This window comes from Carcharodon carcharias, chromosome 3 (assembly GCF_017639515.1).
Source record: "Carcharodon carcharias isolate sCarCar2 chromosome 3, sCarCar2.pri, whole genome shotgun sequence".
In the NCBI taxonomy this organism is placed as follows: domain Eukaryota; kingdom Metazoa; phylum Chordata; class Chondrichthyes; order Lamniformes; family Lamnidae; genus Carcharodon; species Carcharodon carcharias.
In genome coordinates this window covers 72,054,271-72,070,543 of record NC_054469.1, presented here as the reverse complement: position 1 = coordinate 72,070,543, position 16,273 = coordinate 72,054,271, and the positions used below count along the sequence as shown (strand labels likewise).

Here is a 16,273-nt window from a genome sequence, read left to right as displayed (position 1 = left end):
CTTTCAAGTACAATTTTAAAATGCAAAGTATTCATAAGGCAAAGTTCAGAAAAATGGGACAATGACTCATTATGCCAGTTTTCCATTCCATTTATGTTCTTCCAAGATTTCACAACTTCCAAGGGGCTATAACTGAACCTGCACTTGCAACAGACAAACACGGAGTTCATATTAATGAAGCAGAAGAGGATGTTCTGGGCCTTACAACTAATTCCTCCTTTTGCAACCTGAGGCACCCAGGCAGAAAGTTGGCCTGACAGGCAGGCACTAAGCCTTAAACTTAGTGCCCTTTAGATTGCAGAATCCAATGGGTCAAGCAGCAACCCAATGATAGGTTCTTATCTTTTTCTTAAGTACTCACCAGATCTTCAGATCATGGAACCTTTTGGATTCTAGTCTCCAGTAGTAGCCAGAAAGCCCCATGGCCATTGGTCAGGCTGGCAACAGGATTCCACTTTCTTCTCCTATTTTCTGATACAAAAGTATATCAGGAAGAAGCCAGTATATCAAATTCAGCTACAGCTCACTATGGACGAACTCAGTGCATTTTCAGCCTACTGTTCTTGCCAGGTGTCAGGAGGAGGCCAAAAACTTTAGATTTTACAACAAGCATTGCGCATAAAAGTAAAGACTCTATTTTGTACACAAACAATTTTATTACAGAGTGGGAAATAATACATATATAAACCTATTACAATTCATTGAAAATACTGAGGAAATACAGAATGTATGATGTAGAACAGATTAAATTTCTTACTCCTTGTGGCATTTATTTGTAGACATCTCTATTGATAAACATAAATTTGGTTGAACTTGATTTGTAAGAAAAACATACTAAATTGCAGCAATTTTGCATTCTTGTAATTGAATATCACAGTGATTTAAAAGTATCTCAATATTTGAACTGATGTGCAAAGATTTTGTCTATTATAAATTTCAAAACAATTTTGATTTGTAATAATGGTTTGCCATTTAAGATTTGTATTTTTAAGCAGGTGATAATTACCCCGCTATACAAATTGTGTCACAGAAATAACAAAATTTGTTTTTAACCATTGCAATGCTGCATGCAGCTAATTATTGTGGTAAGACTCCAAATGTACACAAACATTTCTTTTCAGAACCACCAAAATTTACAATTTTACAATTATTACTAGAACAAACTATGATTTAGAAATATTTCTACCGGTTCTAATTGAATTTCGGATATCTACTAGTACTCCCTTTGAAACAAGTTAAGGCTACGTGCATAATATAAAACAAGATATAATAATGTGGATCAAGTTTTGATGAAAGATCATTAATCTGAAACATTAATGTTGTTTCTCTCTCCATTGGTGCTCCCTGGCTTGCTGAGTATTTCCAATATTTTCTGTTTTTATTTTACATAGTAGTATGGAATGGCCTGCACATTAATACCTCAGAACACAGTGTGACTTTGACACCAACAACCTATGGATTCAAAACATGAATGCATCTGAACCTTTAGCTTTAACAAAAAAAGGTGTATTCAATGTCACATATGCTAAATTAGAAACATGTCATTTTGAACAAATACAGCATTTTTAGGATATGGTGGATTGGTTTTGGTATAAATCAAATTAGAAAATGTGAAATATTAAAATAAAACCAAGAATACAGCATGTTAATTTTAATTTTCATCTTTAACAACACTGTGCAAGTAAGGCAATCTAGATAAGGCAATAAGCTAGGAGGACTTCTCAATACAATCGTCACTCCAATAAAAATATATGATAACCTTGTCAGTTTCTGTACAGAAGTGCAATTTGCCACATGACAGTTGGAAATCAGAAGAGATACATCAACTTTCAAAAGACAATTTGACATATTTCTTACCCTGTTAGTTCATTAGAATTTCAGGGCTTTCTACATTACAAATGCATAAATCATACTAAAAGAGCCATGATATGAAAATGGCTCATCATCTGATATGATTTTTAATGTGAAATAAATATTAATGTGAAGATAGACAGCTACGTTTTAACATGCAATGACAGATTTATTGACTAGCAGGTTGCAACAACAGACAGCCACTTTAACCCATTTAGCCATTCTTGAACATCCAGTTAAAGGTTGAGTCTCTTTATTCATTTTCAAACCTGCTATACGGGTGATCAGAATCCTGAATAAGACCTGAAATTCAAAAAAAAATTGTTCTTACATCCAGAATAAACAACACAACAATTCAAACGCTTAATTCAACATAATATTGAACCACCTTAGGAACATTGCAAACTAGAAGTTTTATTCGTTGATTATTAAACTTTGGGTAGACACCTAAATCTCAGCTCTGTCCACTATTTAAACTTCCAATCATTTTTGGTTTGAGACTTTGGGGAGAGAGATAAAGAAAATTTTAGACACAAAGCCACTCTACATATTGGTTAACCCTCTTGCTTAAATTGGGAAGCTGAAGACCAGTCAGTGGAATTTAATGGCTTGAGATTTCTGTGTCATCCTTTGATTGGGGTGCATCTCTGGCAAGGCACAACTTCTTCTGCCTGTTGCTGAAATACTCTTACGACCTTGGTTGCATTTGCTGCCCAACAGCTATATATATACAAGATTATCTGTTTTCTAACCTCTATTGGGAATCATCCAAATATGAAGGCCAAGATCTATTGTGACCTACCGCAATGGGGAAAGAGATGGCTGGCAAGCCGCACTTTAAATTTAAAAAACAATTATAAATGGGGCTCATGCACAGTTATGATTGAAGTGCTTGCGCAGATTTTCCTCAATTTTTAGACCACAGTCCCATCTGTTAAGCTCCAAACACTTGATTCTGGCGTCCAACAGGCTTCCCCCAATGTTCCAAAAGTGTAAAAGACAGGAAGCATAGTAGAGACCACAATAAAAATAGGAAATGCTGTAATTACTCAGCAGGTCAGGCAGCATCTGTGGAAACACAGACTAAGTTAACATTTCAAGCTCACGACTTTTCATCAGGACTGAAATATGTGAGAGATCTTACAGGATTTTAGGTGTATCTTAAAGCAAGAGGGTAGAGAGGCACGGAGGTTCAGGTGAATTCTGCAGCCTAGGGCCTGAGCAGCTAAAAGCAAATCTGCCAGTGATACAGTAATAAAAATCATGGCAACGCAAGAAGCCTGTATAGGCAGAGTAATAGAGATCCCACAGCAGCCAAAGGAGGTTACGAAGGTAAGGAGGGACAAGGGCATGGAGGGATTTTAAAACAAGGATGAGAATTGTAACATCAAGGCATGCCCTAACCAGCAACCAATGTATGTCAGCAAGAACATTGGTGATGGGTGAATGGGACTTGGTACAAGTTGGGATATGGGCAGCGGACCTAGATGATCTGAAGTTTGTGAAGGATGGAAAGTGAAAGATTGGCCAGGAAACATATGAAAAGAGGTAACAAAGACACAGGGGAGGGTTTCAGCAGATGAGCTAAGGCAGTGATGGAGATGGGCAATTTTATGGAAGTAGAAATTGACAACTTTGGTGATGGAGAGGATTTGGTGCCAAAAGTTTAGTGTCAAATAAGATGCCAAAGTTGTGCATGATTCAGTCTTAGTCTAGAGAAAGGGATAGCATTGGTGGATAAGGTTTGCAGTTGGAGGCAGGAACTGAAGATAATGGCCTTGGTCTTCCCAATAACTAATTGAAGGAAATTTCTGCTCAACCAACATTGGATGTCTGACAGGTAGCATAACAGACCAGAGATAATAGAGGGGTGGAGAGAGGTGGTGGTAAGGTAGGGCTGGGTCTTGTCAGAGTACATATTGATCCTGACATATTTTTGGATGATGTCACCAAGGGGCAGCATGTAGATGAAAAATAAGAGGAGGCAAAGTTTAAATCTTTGGGGAGCGAAGAAGGGGCATGAAAAAACACTGGCGGGCAAGATAATTTTAGGTCTATCTTAAAGCAAGAGGGTAGAGAGGCATGGAAGTTCAGGTGAATTCTGCAGCCGAGGGCCTGAGCAAATCTGCCAGTGATATAGTAATGAAAATTCATTATTTTAAATGTATCTCAGGAAGGATGTTCTGGCCCTGGAGAGGGTCCAGAGGAGGTTCACGAGAACAATCCCAGGAATGAAAGGCTTAACATATGAGGAACGTTTGAGAACTCTGGGTCTATACTCAATGGGGTTTAGAAGGATGAGGGGAGATCTGATTGAAACTTATAGAATACTGAAAGGCCTGAATACAGTGGACATGGGGAAGATGTTTCCATTAGTAGGAGAGACTAAGACCCGACGGCCTCAGAGTAAAAGGAAGACCTTTTAGAACAGAGATGAGGAGAAACTTCTTTAGCCAGAGAGTGGTGAATCTATGGAATTCATTGCCACAGAGGGCTGTGGAGGCCAGGTCATTGAGTGTATTTAAGACCGAGATAGATAGATTCTTGATTGGTAAGGGGATCAAAGGTTAGGGGGAGGAGGTGGGAGAATGGGGTTGAGAAACTTATCAGCCATGATTGAATGGCGGAGCAGACTCGACAGGCCGAATGGCCTAGTTTCTGCTCCTATGTCTTATGGTCTTAACTATGGTCTTATAAAGGAAAATCCCAAGATATTTTGTAAATATATTAAGGACAAGAAGATAACCAGGGAAAGAGTAGGGCCCATCAGGGACCAAAGTGGCAAACTGTGCGTGAAGCCAGAGGACGTAGGTGAGGTTTTGAATGATTACTTTTGATCTGGGTTCACTATGGAGAAAGATGATAGAGGTGTAGGAATCAGGGAGGGGGACTGTGATATACTTGAACAAATTAGCATTGAAAGGGAGGAGGTATGAGCGGTTTAAGTGGGCTTAAAAGTGGATAAATCCTCAGGCCCAGAGAAGATGTATCCCAGGCTGCTTTGTGAGGCAAGGGAGGAGAATGCAGGGGTTCTGACACTAATTTTTAAATCCTCTCTGGCTACAGGAGAGGTGCAAGAGGACTGGAGGACAGGGAATGTGGTGCCATTATTCAAGAGTAGTAGTAGGGATAAACCAGGTAATGAAAAAACTTTTCCTATCCAACTTTTTAATTACCTGGTTTATCCCTACTACTACTCTTAAATAATGGCACCACATTCCCTGTCCTCCAGTCCTCTTGCACCTCTCCTGTAGCCAGAGAGGATTTAAAAATTAGTGTCAGTGAGTCTAACATCAGTGGTAGGGAAACTATTGGAAAAATTTCTGAGGGACAAGATTAATCTCCACTTGGAGAAGCAGGGATTAATCATGGATAGTCAGCATGGCTTTGTCAGGGGGAGATCACGTCTAACAAATTTGATTGAATTTTTTGAGGAGGTGACTAGTTGTGTGGATGAGGGTAGTGCAATTGATGCAGTCCAAATGGGCTTCAATAAGGCTTTTGACAAGGTCTTGCATGGGAGAATGGTCAAGAAGGCCCATGAGATCCAGGGCAATTTGGCAAATTGGATCCAAAATAGGCTTATTGGCAGGAGGCAGAGGGTGATGGTTGAAGATTGTTTTTGCAATTGGGAGCCTGTGATTTATCGCAGGGATTGGTGCTGGGACCCTTACTGTTTGCAGTGTACATTATTGATTTAGACATGAATATAGGAGGTATGATCAATAAGTTTGCAGATGACACGAAAATTGGTGGTGTTGTAAATAGTGAGGAGGAAAGCCTTAAATTACAGGACGATATAGATGGGCTGGTAAGATGGGCAAAGCAGTGGCAAATGTAATTTAATCCTGAGAAGTGTGAGATGATGCATTTTGGGAGGCAAGGGAATACACAATGAATGGTAGGATCCTAGGAATTCAGAGGATCAGAAGGGCCTTGTTGTACATGTCCATAGATTCCTGAAGGCAGCAGCACAGGTAGATAAGGTGGTTAAGAAGGCATAAGGGATACTTGCCTTTATTAGCCGAAACATAGAATATGAGAGCAGGGAAGTTATGTTGGAGCTGTATAAAATGTCAATTAGTCCACAGCTGGAGTAGTGTGTGCAGTTCTGGTTGCCACACTATAGGAAGGATATGATTGCACTGGAGAGGTTGCAGAGGAGATTCACTAGGATGTTGCCTGGGCTGGAGCGTTTCAGCTATGAAGAGAGACTGGATAGGCTAGAATAAAAGCAAAAAACTGCGGATGCTGGAAATCCAAAACAAAAATAAAAATATCTGGAAAAACTCAGCAGGTCTGACAGCATCTGTGAAGAGGAACACAGTTAACGGGCTACGGTTGTTTTCCTTAGAGCAGGGGGGGGCTGAGGGGGACCTGATAGAGGTATACAAAATTATGAGGAGCATAGATAGGGTGGATAGGAAAAACCTTTCCCCTTAGTGGAGCTGTCAATAACCAGGGCGCATCAATTTAAGGTAAGGGACAGGAGGTTTAGAGGGGATTTGAGGAAAATATTTTCACCCTGAGGCTGGTTGGAATCTGGAACATGCTGCCTGAGGGAGTGGTAGAGGCTGGAGCCCTCACAACATTTGAGAAGTATTTAGATGAGCACTTGAAACACCATAGCATACAGGGCTATGGGCCATGTGCTGGAAAATGGGATTAGAATAGATAGGTGCTTGATGGTCAGCACAGACACGATGGGCTGAATGGCCTGTTTCTGTGCTGCATGACTCTAACTTGCAGGAGTAGTAAAAGGAGGTATTGCAGCTTAGTTTTTGACTAAGACTGGATAGATAAGAATTAAAAAAGGCTGAGAACAAATCTGTCCATTCAAGTGGACATAAAAGACCTTACAGCGCGATTTGAAGAACAAGAGAGTTCTACCAGGAGCCTGGCCAAAATTTATCCCTCAATCAACATAAAAAACATTGCTGTTTGTGAAACCTTGTGTGCTGCTGCATTTCTTACAATACAACATTGACTAAATTTCAGTCTTTCATTGGCTGTAATGTGCTTTAGGATGTGCTGAAGTCATGAAAGGTGCTACAGAAATGCAAGTTATTTCTTGCTATATTTATTAAAACACATCAGCAACTAGTGGATTGTAATGATATACTTTAAACTAGTTGCATTAATGTTTTTCTGGAAAATAAATGCAGACTATACTGACAAGAGCAATACTCAGTACGATTTAATATAAAATGTGTTGCAAGACCTCTGCAACTGCTTCCTGCATAATTTGTAACTTGTCTCTCATCTGGATGCAGCTCAATAAATAATGCATTTAATTTAACAGATCCATATGTCATTCATTTATAATGCAAAATAAATCTATCCTGTTAATTGGAATGTGCTGTATAGAACCAAATTGATTTACGTTATACGTAATTTTCAATCCAAACTGCACAAAAATCCAAAAATATTCAACAATGCTTTATACTTGCCAGCCAAAAAAGACTAGTAAAAGTTGAGCAACATGTTGAAAATAACTGGCAACACCCCAAAGCTGACAATTTAAGATCAGCCCAGAGAATAAGCCGATAACAGACAAAAGTCAGTGAAACAAAGCTTTTGTAACATAAATGGAAAACATAACCAATTTGTTTTCTATAATGAAAGCTTGATGGAGTGATGCATTTCCACAAATCAGCAGGCTAGAAAGGATACATTCTGGCTATTTTCTCTTTGCTCTCTTTCAAGTTAGCATTCGGCCCAACTCCATTCAGTTCAAGTTCTCATTCTTCCTATGCTAGTTCATGTTGGCATTCTTTCTTTTCTCCATCATTATATTCATGTTAATAGTCTTTCTTTCCTCCCCCCCTCAACGGAATGCTGTAATTCTTTTTCTTCCACACCCTACTCTCAACCTATGCTTCCTTCTTTTTTAGCTTCTTCGTTATCCATTCCCTCTCTTTCCTCCCCTTCATTGATAAAGATCCACCCCCATATCAGTCCTATCCGAGTCTAGCTACAAATGTTTTAACCATTGCACACAGTAGTCAGGAACTCCTGATCCCATTAAACTTTTCACCAACACTAGCTAGTATTGGTAATCACTTCATTATAGCCCTCTTGTCAGAATTCCTACCCCAGTCTTGCCACTGGTTTTTAGCAGCAAACACTGAAGGTGGCTGGGCCCATGAAGTGCTGAGAGTTGGCATGTATGAGACTATTGTAGTTGAGATCAGAGATGACACATTTTTGATTATTTAACATATGCAGGAGTATCATAACTAGGCAATGTACTTTTCCAGAACATTGCAAACTTCTCAACTTTAGTACTTATGCTTTTAGAAGGAGATAGTTCTTTCGGGTGTCAGCCATGGCTCAGTTGGTAACACTCTTGCCTTTGAATCAAAAGATTGTGGGTTCTGGGACTAGAGCACGAAGACCAAAATTGACACTGCAGCGTAGTATTGTGGAAGCACTGACCTGTCAGATGAAACATTAAATCAGAGCGCTCTCTGTCCACTCAGGTGGATTTAAAAGATCCTATGACATTATTTCGAAGAGAAGCAGGGGAGTTATGCCTGGTATTTTGGCCAACATAATCTGGACCATTATTATATTGCTGTTTGTGGGACCTTGCTGTGTGCAAATTGGCTGCTGTGTTTCCCATATCACAACAGTACACTCAAGTAACAAAAGCAGAAAATGCTGTAAAAACTCAGCAGATCTAGCAGCATCTGTGGAGAGAGAAACAGAGTTAACGTTTCAAATCTGTATGACCTTCTTCAGAGCACTTCGTACGGACTCGAAACGTTAACTCTGTTTCTCTCTGCATAGATGCTGCTAGACCTACTGAGTTTTTCCAGCATTTTCTGTTTTTGTTTGATTTCCAGCATCCGCAATATTTTGCTTTTATCTTAGTGCATTCAAGTACTTTGCTGGCTGTAATGCGTTTTTGGGTGTCCAGTAGTTGTGAATGATGCTATTTGCGTTTTTCTTTCTGGTTGATTTTTACACTTTAAAACCACACAGATCAAATGCCTCCAATGCAGCAATATAGCATCCAGGCCAAAAGCACAGATCACCTGGGTCCCCCAGCACAGATTATCTCAGAGCTGCTGCACATACTCCCGCATTGCCAGCAGTACTGCATATCTATCCTTAGTGGTGTAGACGCTGGCAGTGGACTCTGCTACTTGTTTTGCCATTTGCCGCACATTTTGGGAGATTGTGTGAAAAAACGTTGTCTAGTAAAAAACAAAGAAAACCAAAAATTGTCTTATAAATATAGAAAAAGCAAGAGGATAGAGTAGGGCCTATTAGAGACCAAAAAGGTAACTTATTTGTAGAGGTGGAAAACATGTCCTGGCTCTTAACAAATATTTAGCATTCGCCTTGACAAAGGAGGGGGCGATGCAGACATTATAGTTAAGGAGGAATCTAAAATATCGGATGGAATAAACATAGGGTGAAAATATTAAGGGATTATCATCTTTGAAAGTAGATCAATCACCAGGCCCAGATGAAACTTATCCCAGTCTGTTATGAGAAGCAAGGGAGAGAATAGCAAAAGCTGACCATTATTTTCTACTCCTCTCTCATTACAGGTGTGGTGCTGGAGGAAAGATAATGTTATACTGCTATTTAGTAATGGAGAAAAGGATAGATTGAATAATAGCAGACCAGTCAGCTAAACTTGTGGTGGGCAAATTATTGGAAAGAGTTCAGGAGGTCAATAACAATCATTATTTACAAAGGCATGGATTAATGAAGAACAATGAGCATGGATTTGTAAAGAAAATTTGTGACTGATTTGCTGAATTTTTGAGAAGGTAACAAGGATGATTGATAAGGGAAATGTATTTGATGCAGTCTACCTGAATTTTAGCAAGGCTTTTGACAAGGTCCCACATGACAGACTGGTCAGGAAGTAAGAGCCCATGGGATCCAAGGGCAAGTGACAAGTTTGACCCAAAATTGGTTTAGTGGTAGGAAGCAAAAGACAAAGGTCAGCAGGTTATTTCCAGTGAGGACATGCAGGGCTCTGTACCAGGTCCCTTGTTTTCTGTGGTACATATCAACAATTTAAACTTAAATGTAGGAGGTGTGATTATGCAATTTGCAGATGATACAAAAATTGGCCACATGCTTGATAGTGAGAAAGAAAGCTGCAGCTTGTAGGAAGATTTCAACAGACTGATCAGGTGGGCAGAAAAGTAGTAAATGGAACTCAATCGGAAGTGAGGGTGGAGGGCAAATAAGCCACAAGAATACAAAATAAATGTAAGGATACTGAGAGATGTAGAGGAATAGAGGAAGCTTGGACTGGATATGCATAAGTCCCTGGAGGCAGCAGGAAAGATAGATAAGATGGTTAAGGTGGCATGTGGGATACTTTCCTTCACTAGTTATGGCTTAGAAGAGCAGGAAAGTTATGCTGGAACTGTCTAAAGCGCTAGGCAGGCCACAGCTAGGGTACCCTGCAGAGTTCTGGTCATCACATTACAGGGTACAGAGGGGTTTTACAAGGGTGCTACCAAAGCTGGAAAATTTTAGCTATGGGGAAATATTGGATAGACTGGGGTTCTTTCCTTTGCAACACAGGAGGCTGAAGGAAGATTTAACTGAGGCGCATAAAATGATGAGCAACCTAGTCAGAAATGGACTGATTTCCCTTAGCAGACAGGTCAATAACCAGGGGAATAGATTTGAAGTAATTGGGTAAAAGGCTTCGAGGGGAGCTAAAGAGAAATATTTCCACCCAGAGGCTGATGGGGTTTGGAACTCATTGCTTGAAAGCCTGGTAGAGGCAGAAACACACAATGCATTTAAAAATTAAAAACAAAAACAGAATTACCTGGAAAAACTCAGCAGGTCTGACAGCATCGGCGGAGAAGAAGAGTTAACGTTTCGAGTCCTCATGACCCTTCGACAGAACTTGAGTTCGAGTCCAAGGAAGAGTTGAAATATAAGCTGGTTTAAGGTGTGTGTGTGGGGGGCGGAGAGAGAGAGAGAGAGAAGTGGAGGGGGGGTGTGGTTGTAGGGACAAACAAGCAGTGATAGAAGCAGATCATCAAAAGATGTCAACAACAATAGAACAAAAGAACACATAGGTTTTAAAGTTGGTGAGACTATCTAAACAAATGTGCTAATTAAGAATGGATGGTAGGGGACTCAAGGTATAGCTATAGTGGGGCCCCACTAGAGCTATACCTTGAGTCCCCTACCATCCATTCTTAGTTAGCACATTCGTTTAGATAATATCACCAACTTTAAAACCTATGTGTTCTTTTGTTCTATTGTTGTTGACATCTTTTGATGATCTGCTTCTATCACTGCTTGTTTGTCCCTACAACCACACCCCCCTCCACTTCTCTCTCTCTCTCTCTCTCTCTCCGCCCCCCACACACACACCTTAAACCAGCTTATATTTCAACTCTTTCTTGGACTCAAACTCAAGTTCTGTCGAAGGGTCATGAGGACTCGAAACGTCAACTCTTTTCTTCTCCGCCGATGCTGCCAGACCTGCTGAGTTTTTCCAGGTAATTCTGTTTTTGTTTTGGATTTCCAGCATCCGCAGTTTTTTTGTTTTTATCTCTGCATTTAAAAATTACTTGGATATGCACTTGAAGAGCCATAATCCACAAGAATACAGGCGAAAAGCTGAAGGTGGGAATAGGCTGGATCGCTTTTTAGTCTAGTACAGACATGAAGGGCCAAATGGTCTTCTTCTGTACAATAAATTTCTGTCATTTTATCAGCTCAAGTGCCTATACATGTGTAATGCTCTGCCAATACTTTTCTTTCACAAACAGGACAAATAAGAGATGTTAGCCTATAACAAACATCTGCATCATATTCCCCCCAGTTTCTCTTGGTAGGAGGATTAGTGGAAATCTTGTCCTGCCACATTTATGCCATTGAGGAAAGTTTATGTTGTGGTGTTATAACTGTTGCCTGGGGACCACATATGGCCCAAGACTGAAAATATAGCTCTTTCCTATTTGTGTTTCTATTTATTGGATTGCTAGTTTTCCTTCTTTGAATTTCAAAGATCTGAAGATTTGGAAAAGGCTGTTCTTAACACCACTGGCTCATTAGTTGACAAGTCCTAAAATCAGAACATCAAGTTCTATTAATTTCAGCAATTTTGGACATATATAAGTTAATGGACTTATTCGACTTTATACATGGCCTCTGAGGCATAGCCCACAAAGAGGAAAAGCTTAGACGTTCCTGCCCCAGAATTCTTTAGAAGAAGGCACTTATCCCATAGCTGTTGTTTATGGTCTTTCTACACTAACTATAACCTTCAATCTCCAAAGTAATAAATTTTTTATGGAAAACCTTTTGCAGCCAGATTACTCATGGGATTTTTATAAGTGCTTTAACATAAATAAACTATTCAGCAGTGTACAGGAGTGAGGAGCTTAGTGTAACATAACCTGTTCAGATTAACACACAGTGTTCCTTACTTTAAGGTGAATTGTACACGTACAGGTCACCAACATGTATTTATACAGCATCTTTAATGTAATCAAATGTCTCAAGGTGCTTCACAGGAGCATTATAAAACAGAGTTTGACACTGAGCCACACAAGGTGATATTAACGCAGAAGACCAAAGATGCAATTTATAAGGAATGTCTTAAAAGGAGGAATGAAAAGTAGAGAGGTATCAAGTTTTAGGCAAAGAAGGTCAGAGTTTAGGGCCTATGCAGTAGAGGGAATGACTACTAACAATGGAGCGATTAAAATAGGGAATGGTCAACAGCCTAGAATTAGATGAGCACAGATATCTTGGAGATCTCGGGCTGGAGATTACATAGAAAGATAAAAAATAGGAGGAGTAGGTCATTCGGCCCTTCAAGCCTGCTCCGCCATTCAATATGATCATGGCTGATCCTCTATCTTAATGCCATACTCTTGCTCTCTTCCATACCCCTTGACACCTATAGAGTCTAGAAATCTATTTCCTTCTTAAATACATTCAGTGACTTAGCCTCCACAAGTTCACCACGCTCTGAGTGAAGAAGTTTATCATCATCTCAGTTCTAAATGGCCTACATCGTATCCTGAGACTGTGACCCCTTGTTCTACATCCCCAGCGAGAGGGAACATCATCCCTGCATCCAGTCTGTCCTGCTCTATCCTGTCAGAATTTTATGTTTCAATGGGATCCCCTCTCATTCTTCTAAATTCCAGTGAATACCGGCTTAATTGACCCAATCTTGTCTCATGCGACAATTCTGCCATCCCAGGAATCAGTCTGGTGAAACTTCGCTGCACTCCCTTTATGGCAAGTATATCTTTTCTTAGGTAAGGAGACCAAAACTGCACATAATTCTCCAGGTGTGGCCTCACCAAGGCTTGTGCAGTTGCAGTTAGACATCCTTGTTCCTTTACTCAAATCTTCTTGCAATGAAGGCCAACATGTAAGTATTTAAAGGCCCCAGAGCTTTTCAGTTGTTAGTGAGTGGTTTGGAAAGGAGCACAGAGGTTTCCTGGCCTAAACTTGGAGCAGAACGGTCATTATCTGCCATAAAAAAATTGTGAACCAAATGAACCAGAGTTAAAAAGTTGCACAGGGAATCTTTTACTATGTTGAATAATGATTTGGGAAAGATATGTATCTCAGAATCTGGTCCCTTTGTTGTCAGTAGCTATCCATGTGCCAACTCTCTTTCGACATGCTCAAACTTCAAGTCGAACACTGCAGATGGTGGAAAGCCAGAACCGTCTTCTGGGACCTGCAGCTCTTGGGGCTGGAGAAACACTTCAAGATTCAGTGCTACTTGTCAACCCTAGAGACACTGGAACTGATGTCATTACTGTGTCTCTCGGAGACACAAGTATAATGGGAGAAGCAACCGTTGGTACGGAGGGAGATGGGGAGACACATAAAGGGAGATAATGCAGCCCTCTACAGAACTGAATTCTACTTTCCCAGATAAAAACCAGCCTTTATAGACTAATTTCAAAAATAATCTCACAACAGAAACGCACCAAGTCTATTGGTATATATTGAGAACTATGTCAGTTTGACAGATAGCGAAAGTCAAGGCATTATACAGCAGAGATGCCACTGCCATTGAGAAGGTTTTGGCAATATCACGTCGAGTCGGATTGGTCGGTTGTGATGCTGGGCCGAGTTACACTATTAATCATTATGTTACAGCAGAGATCACAGAGATTAAACAATGTAACAATTCTAGGGTAAGTACCTGGGTAAGTTCAGGTCGAGTATCCTTTATCCAAGACCCTTGGGGTTGATTGAGTTTGGTATTCAAATATTTTCAGTTTTTGGATCCACTGTATATATGGTAGGCCTACTTACACTACAATAGCCTAAGCTTAGGCTAGCTACAAATACTAGATTGTTTCTCCATTTTCTAACTCTCATATACCTTACTTCTTACCTGTTAATGCGTATTAAAGCTATTTCATTGCTTTATCAAAATATAAATTAACCGCATAGTCGTTCAAAACAAGTTTGGTTTTCGAATTATGGATAAAGGATATTTGACTTGTAGTGCGTACCTAGCCCAAGACTTTAACAATGGATCAGTGTAAGGACATGGCCACAGGGTCCAGCGTAGCGCAAATAAAGCCCATTGGATGTTTAAACTTCCTGGCCAATTTCAGTGTCAGTCGTGTGTCAGGACTTCTGCAGAGTCCTGATGAGCATCACAGACCTCAGCCCAGATTTCACCAGCCTGGATCTCAGAAGATTTCGGCCAATAATCTAATGAGCCTTGCAACTGTAACAAGCAGGAACTGAAGACAAAAACAAAAAACTGCGGATGCTGGAAATCCAAAACAAAGACACAATGACCTGGAAAAAACTCAGCAGGTCTGGCAGCATCGGTGGAGAAGAAAAGAGTTGACGTTTCGAGTCCTCATGACCCTTCAACAGAACTAAATTAGGAGAGGGGTGAAATATAAGCTGGGGGAGGAAGATCTCCAGAGGAGATGAGGTCAGTGACAGTCCTGGAAACAATGGCTTGATGTTCAGTGGTGGGGTCATGGTCCAGGGAGAGGTAGGAGGAAGTGTCTGCGAGTTGATGCTCAGCCTCCGCGAGGTAGAGGTCAGTGCGCCAGACAGCAACAGCACCATCCTTGTCAGCAGATTTGATGACAATGTTGGGGTTGGACCTGAGAGAACGGAGTGCAGTAAATTCAGAGAGAGACAGATTAGAATCGGTGAGGGGAGCAGAGAAATTGAGACGACTGATGTCACGCCGACCATTCCAGCTTATATTTCAGCCATCTCCTAACTTTACTCAGTTCTGTTGAAGGGTCATGAGGACTCGAAACGTCAACTTTTTTTCTTCTCCACCGATGCTGCCAGACCTTCTGAGTTTTTCCAGGAACTGAAAACAGTGCCTTCAGTCTTACCGATGTCTAATTGGAGGAGATTTCTAGTCATTCAGTAATGGATGTCAAACAAGCAGTCTGATAATTTACAGTGCTGGAACTGAGAGAGTCGGTAGTGAGGTAGAGCTGGGTGTCAGAAGTGTACATGTGAAAACTGATGCTGTGTTTTTGGATGTCGCCGAGCGTTGACATATAGATGAGAAATCGGAGCGGGCTACGGACAGATCCTTGGAGGGGACACCAGAGGTAATGACGTGAAAGTGAGAAGAGATATTCTGGCTACCATTAGATAGAAAAGAGCGGAACCAGGTGAGTGCAGTCCCACTCAGCTGGATGAGTGGAGAGGTGTTGGAGGACGATGGTGTGGTCAACTCTATCAAAGGTTGTAGCCAAGTGGAGAAGGATGGAGGTATAGTTTACCTTTCGCACAGTCACATAGGATGTCATTTGTGACTTTGATAAAAACTGTTTGGTACTGTGGCAGGGCAGAAACAATTGGAAGGGTTCATACATAGTTCCAGGAAATACGGGCACAGGTTTGGAAGGCAACAACACATTTAAGGGCTTTGGAGAGGTGAGTGAGGTTGGAGATGGGGCAGTAGTTTACAGGCCAGTGACAGTCAAAAGGTTTTTTTGAGGAGAGGGTTGACAATGGCAGTTTGAAGGAGAGAAGGTCAGTATATGAAGAGAACCTGAACAATATCAAAGAGGGAAGTTGGGTTGTCAGCAGTTTAATAGGAATAGGGTTGAGGAGTAGGAGTTCGGTCACATGGATGAGATGAACTCAAAAAAGGCGATGAGGGAGATAGGAGAGAAATTAGTGAAAGATGCAAATTCGCCTTTCTCATCTTTGAAAGACAGATAAAAACAATGGCCTGGATTTTGCTATGATGACAGCATTATTCATCATTACTCCCCTGAAACTCTCTGCAACCTACCGAGTTCGGACACGGGCAGTCCAGAAATTGCTGTTAGTGAATCTACGCTCATCTATATGGTATGTTGTAGAGATTCCAATGAACTACTATCTCCTTTGCTACCATGAATTAATTAGAACGATCTGTTAATCTTGATGCCAAAACGCTGGAAAA

The 16,273-nt window shown here is 40.7% G+C and overlaps 1 protein-coding gene across 5 annotated transcripts in view; it reads right to left on the bottom strand.

Moving 5' to 3' along the window:
- Positions 1–636: 636 nt before the first annotated feature.
- Positions 637–16,273, bottom strand: part of LOC121276518 (pituitary tumor-transforming gene 1 protein-interacting protein) — a 104,843-nt gene continuing 89,206 nt past the window's right edge. For all 5 annotated transcript variants that reach the window (XM_041185018.1, XM_041185019.1, XM_041185020.1 and 2 more), the window contains one exon: positions 637–2,154. In XM_041185018.1, the coding sequence (XP_041040952.1) occupies positions 2,105–2,154 (50 nt within the window). In that variant the 3' untranslated portion in view covers positions 637–2,104. The remainder of the gene's footprint in view (positions 2,155–16,273) is intronic.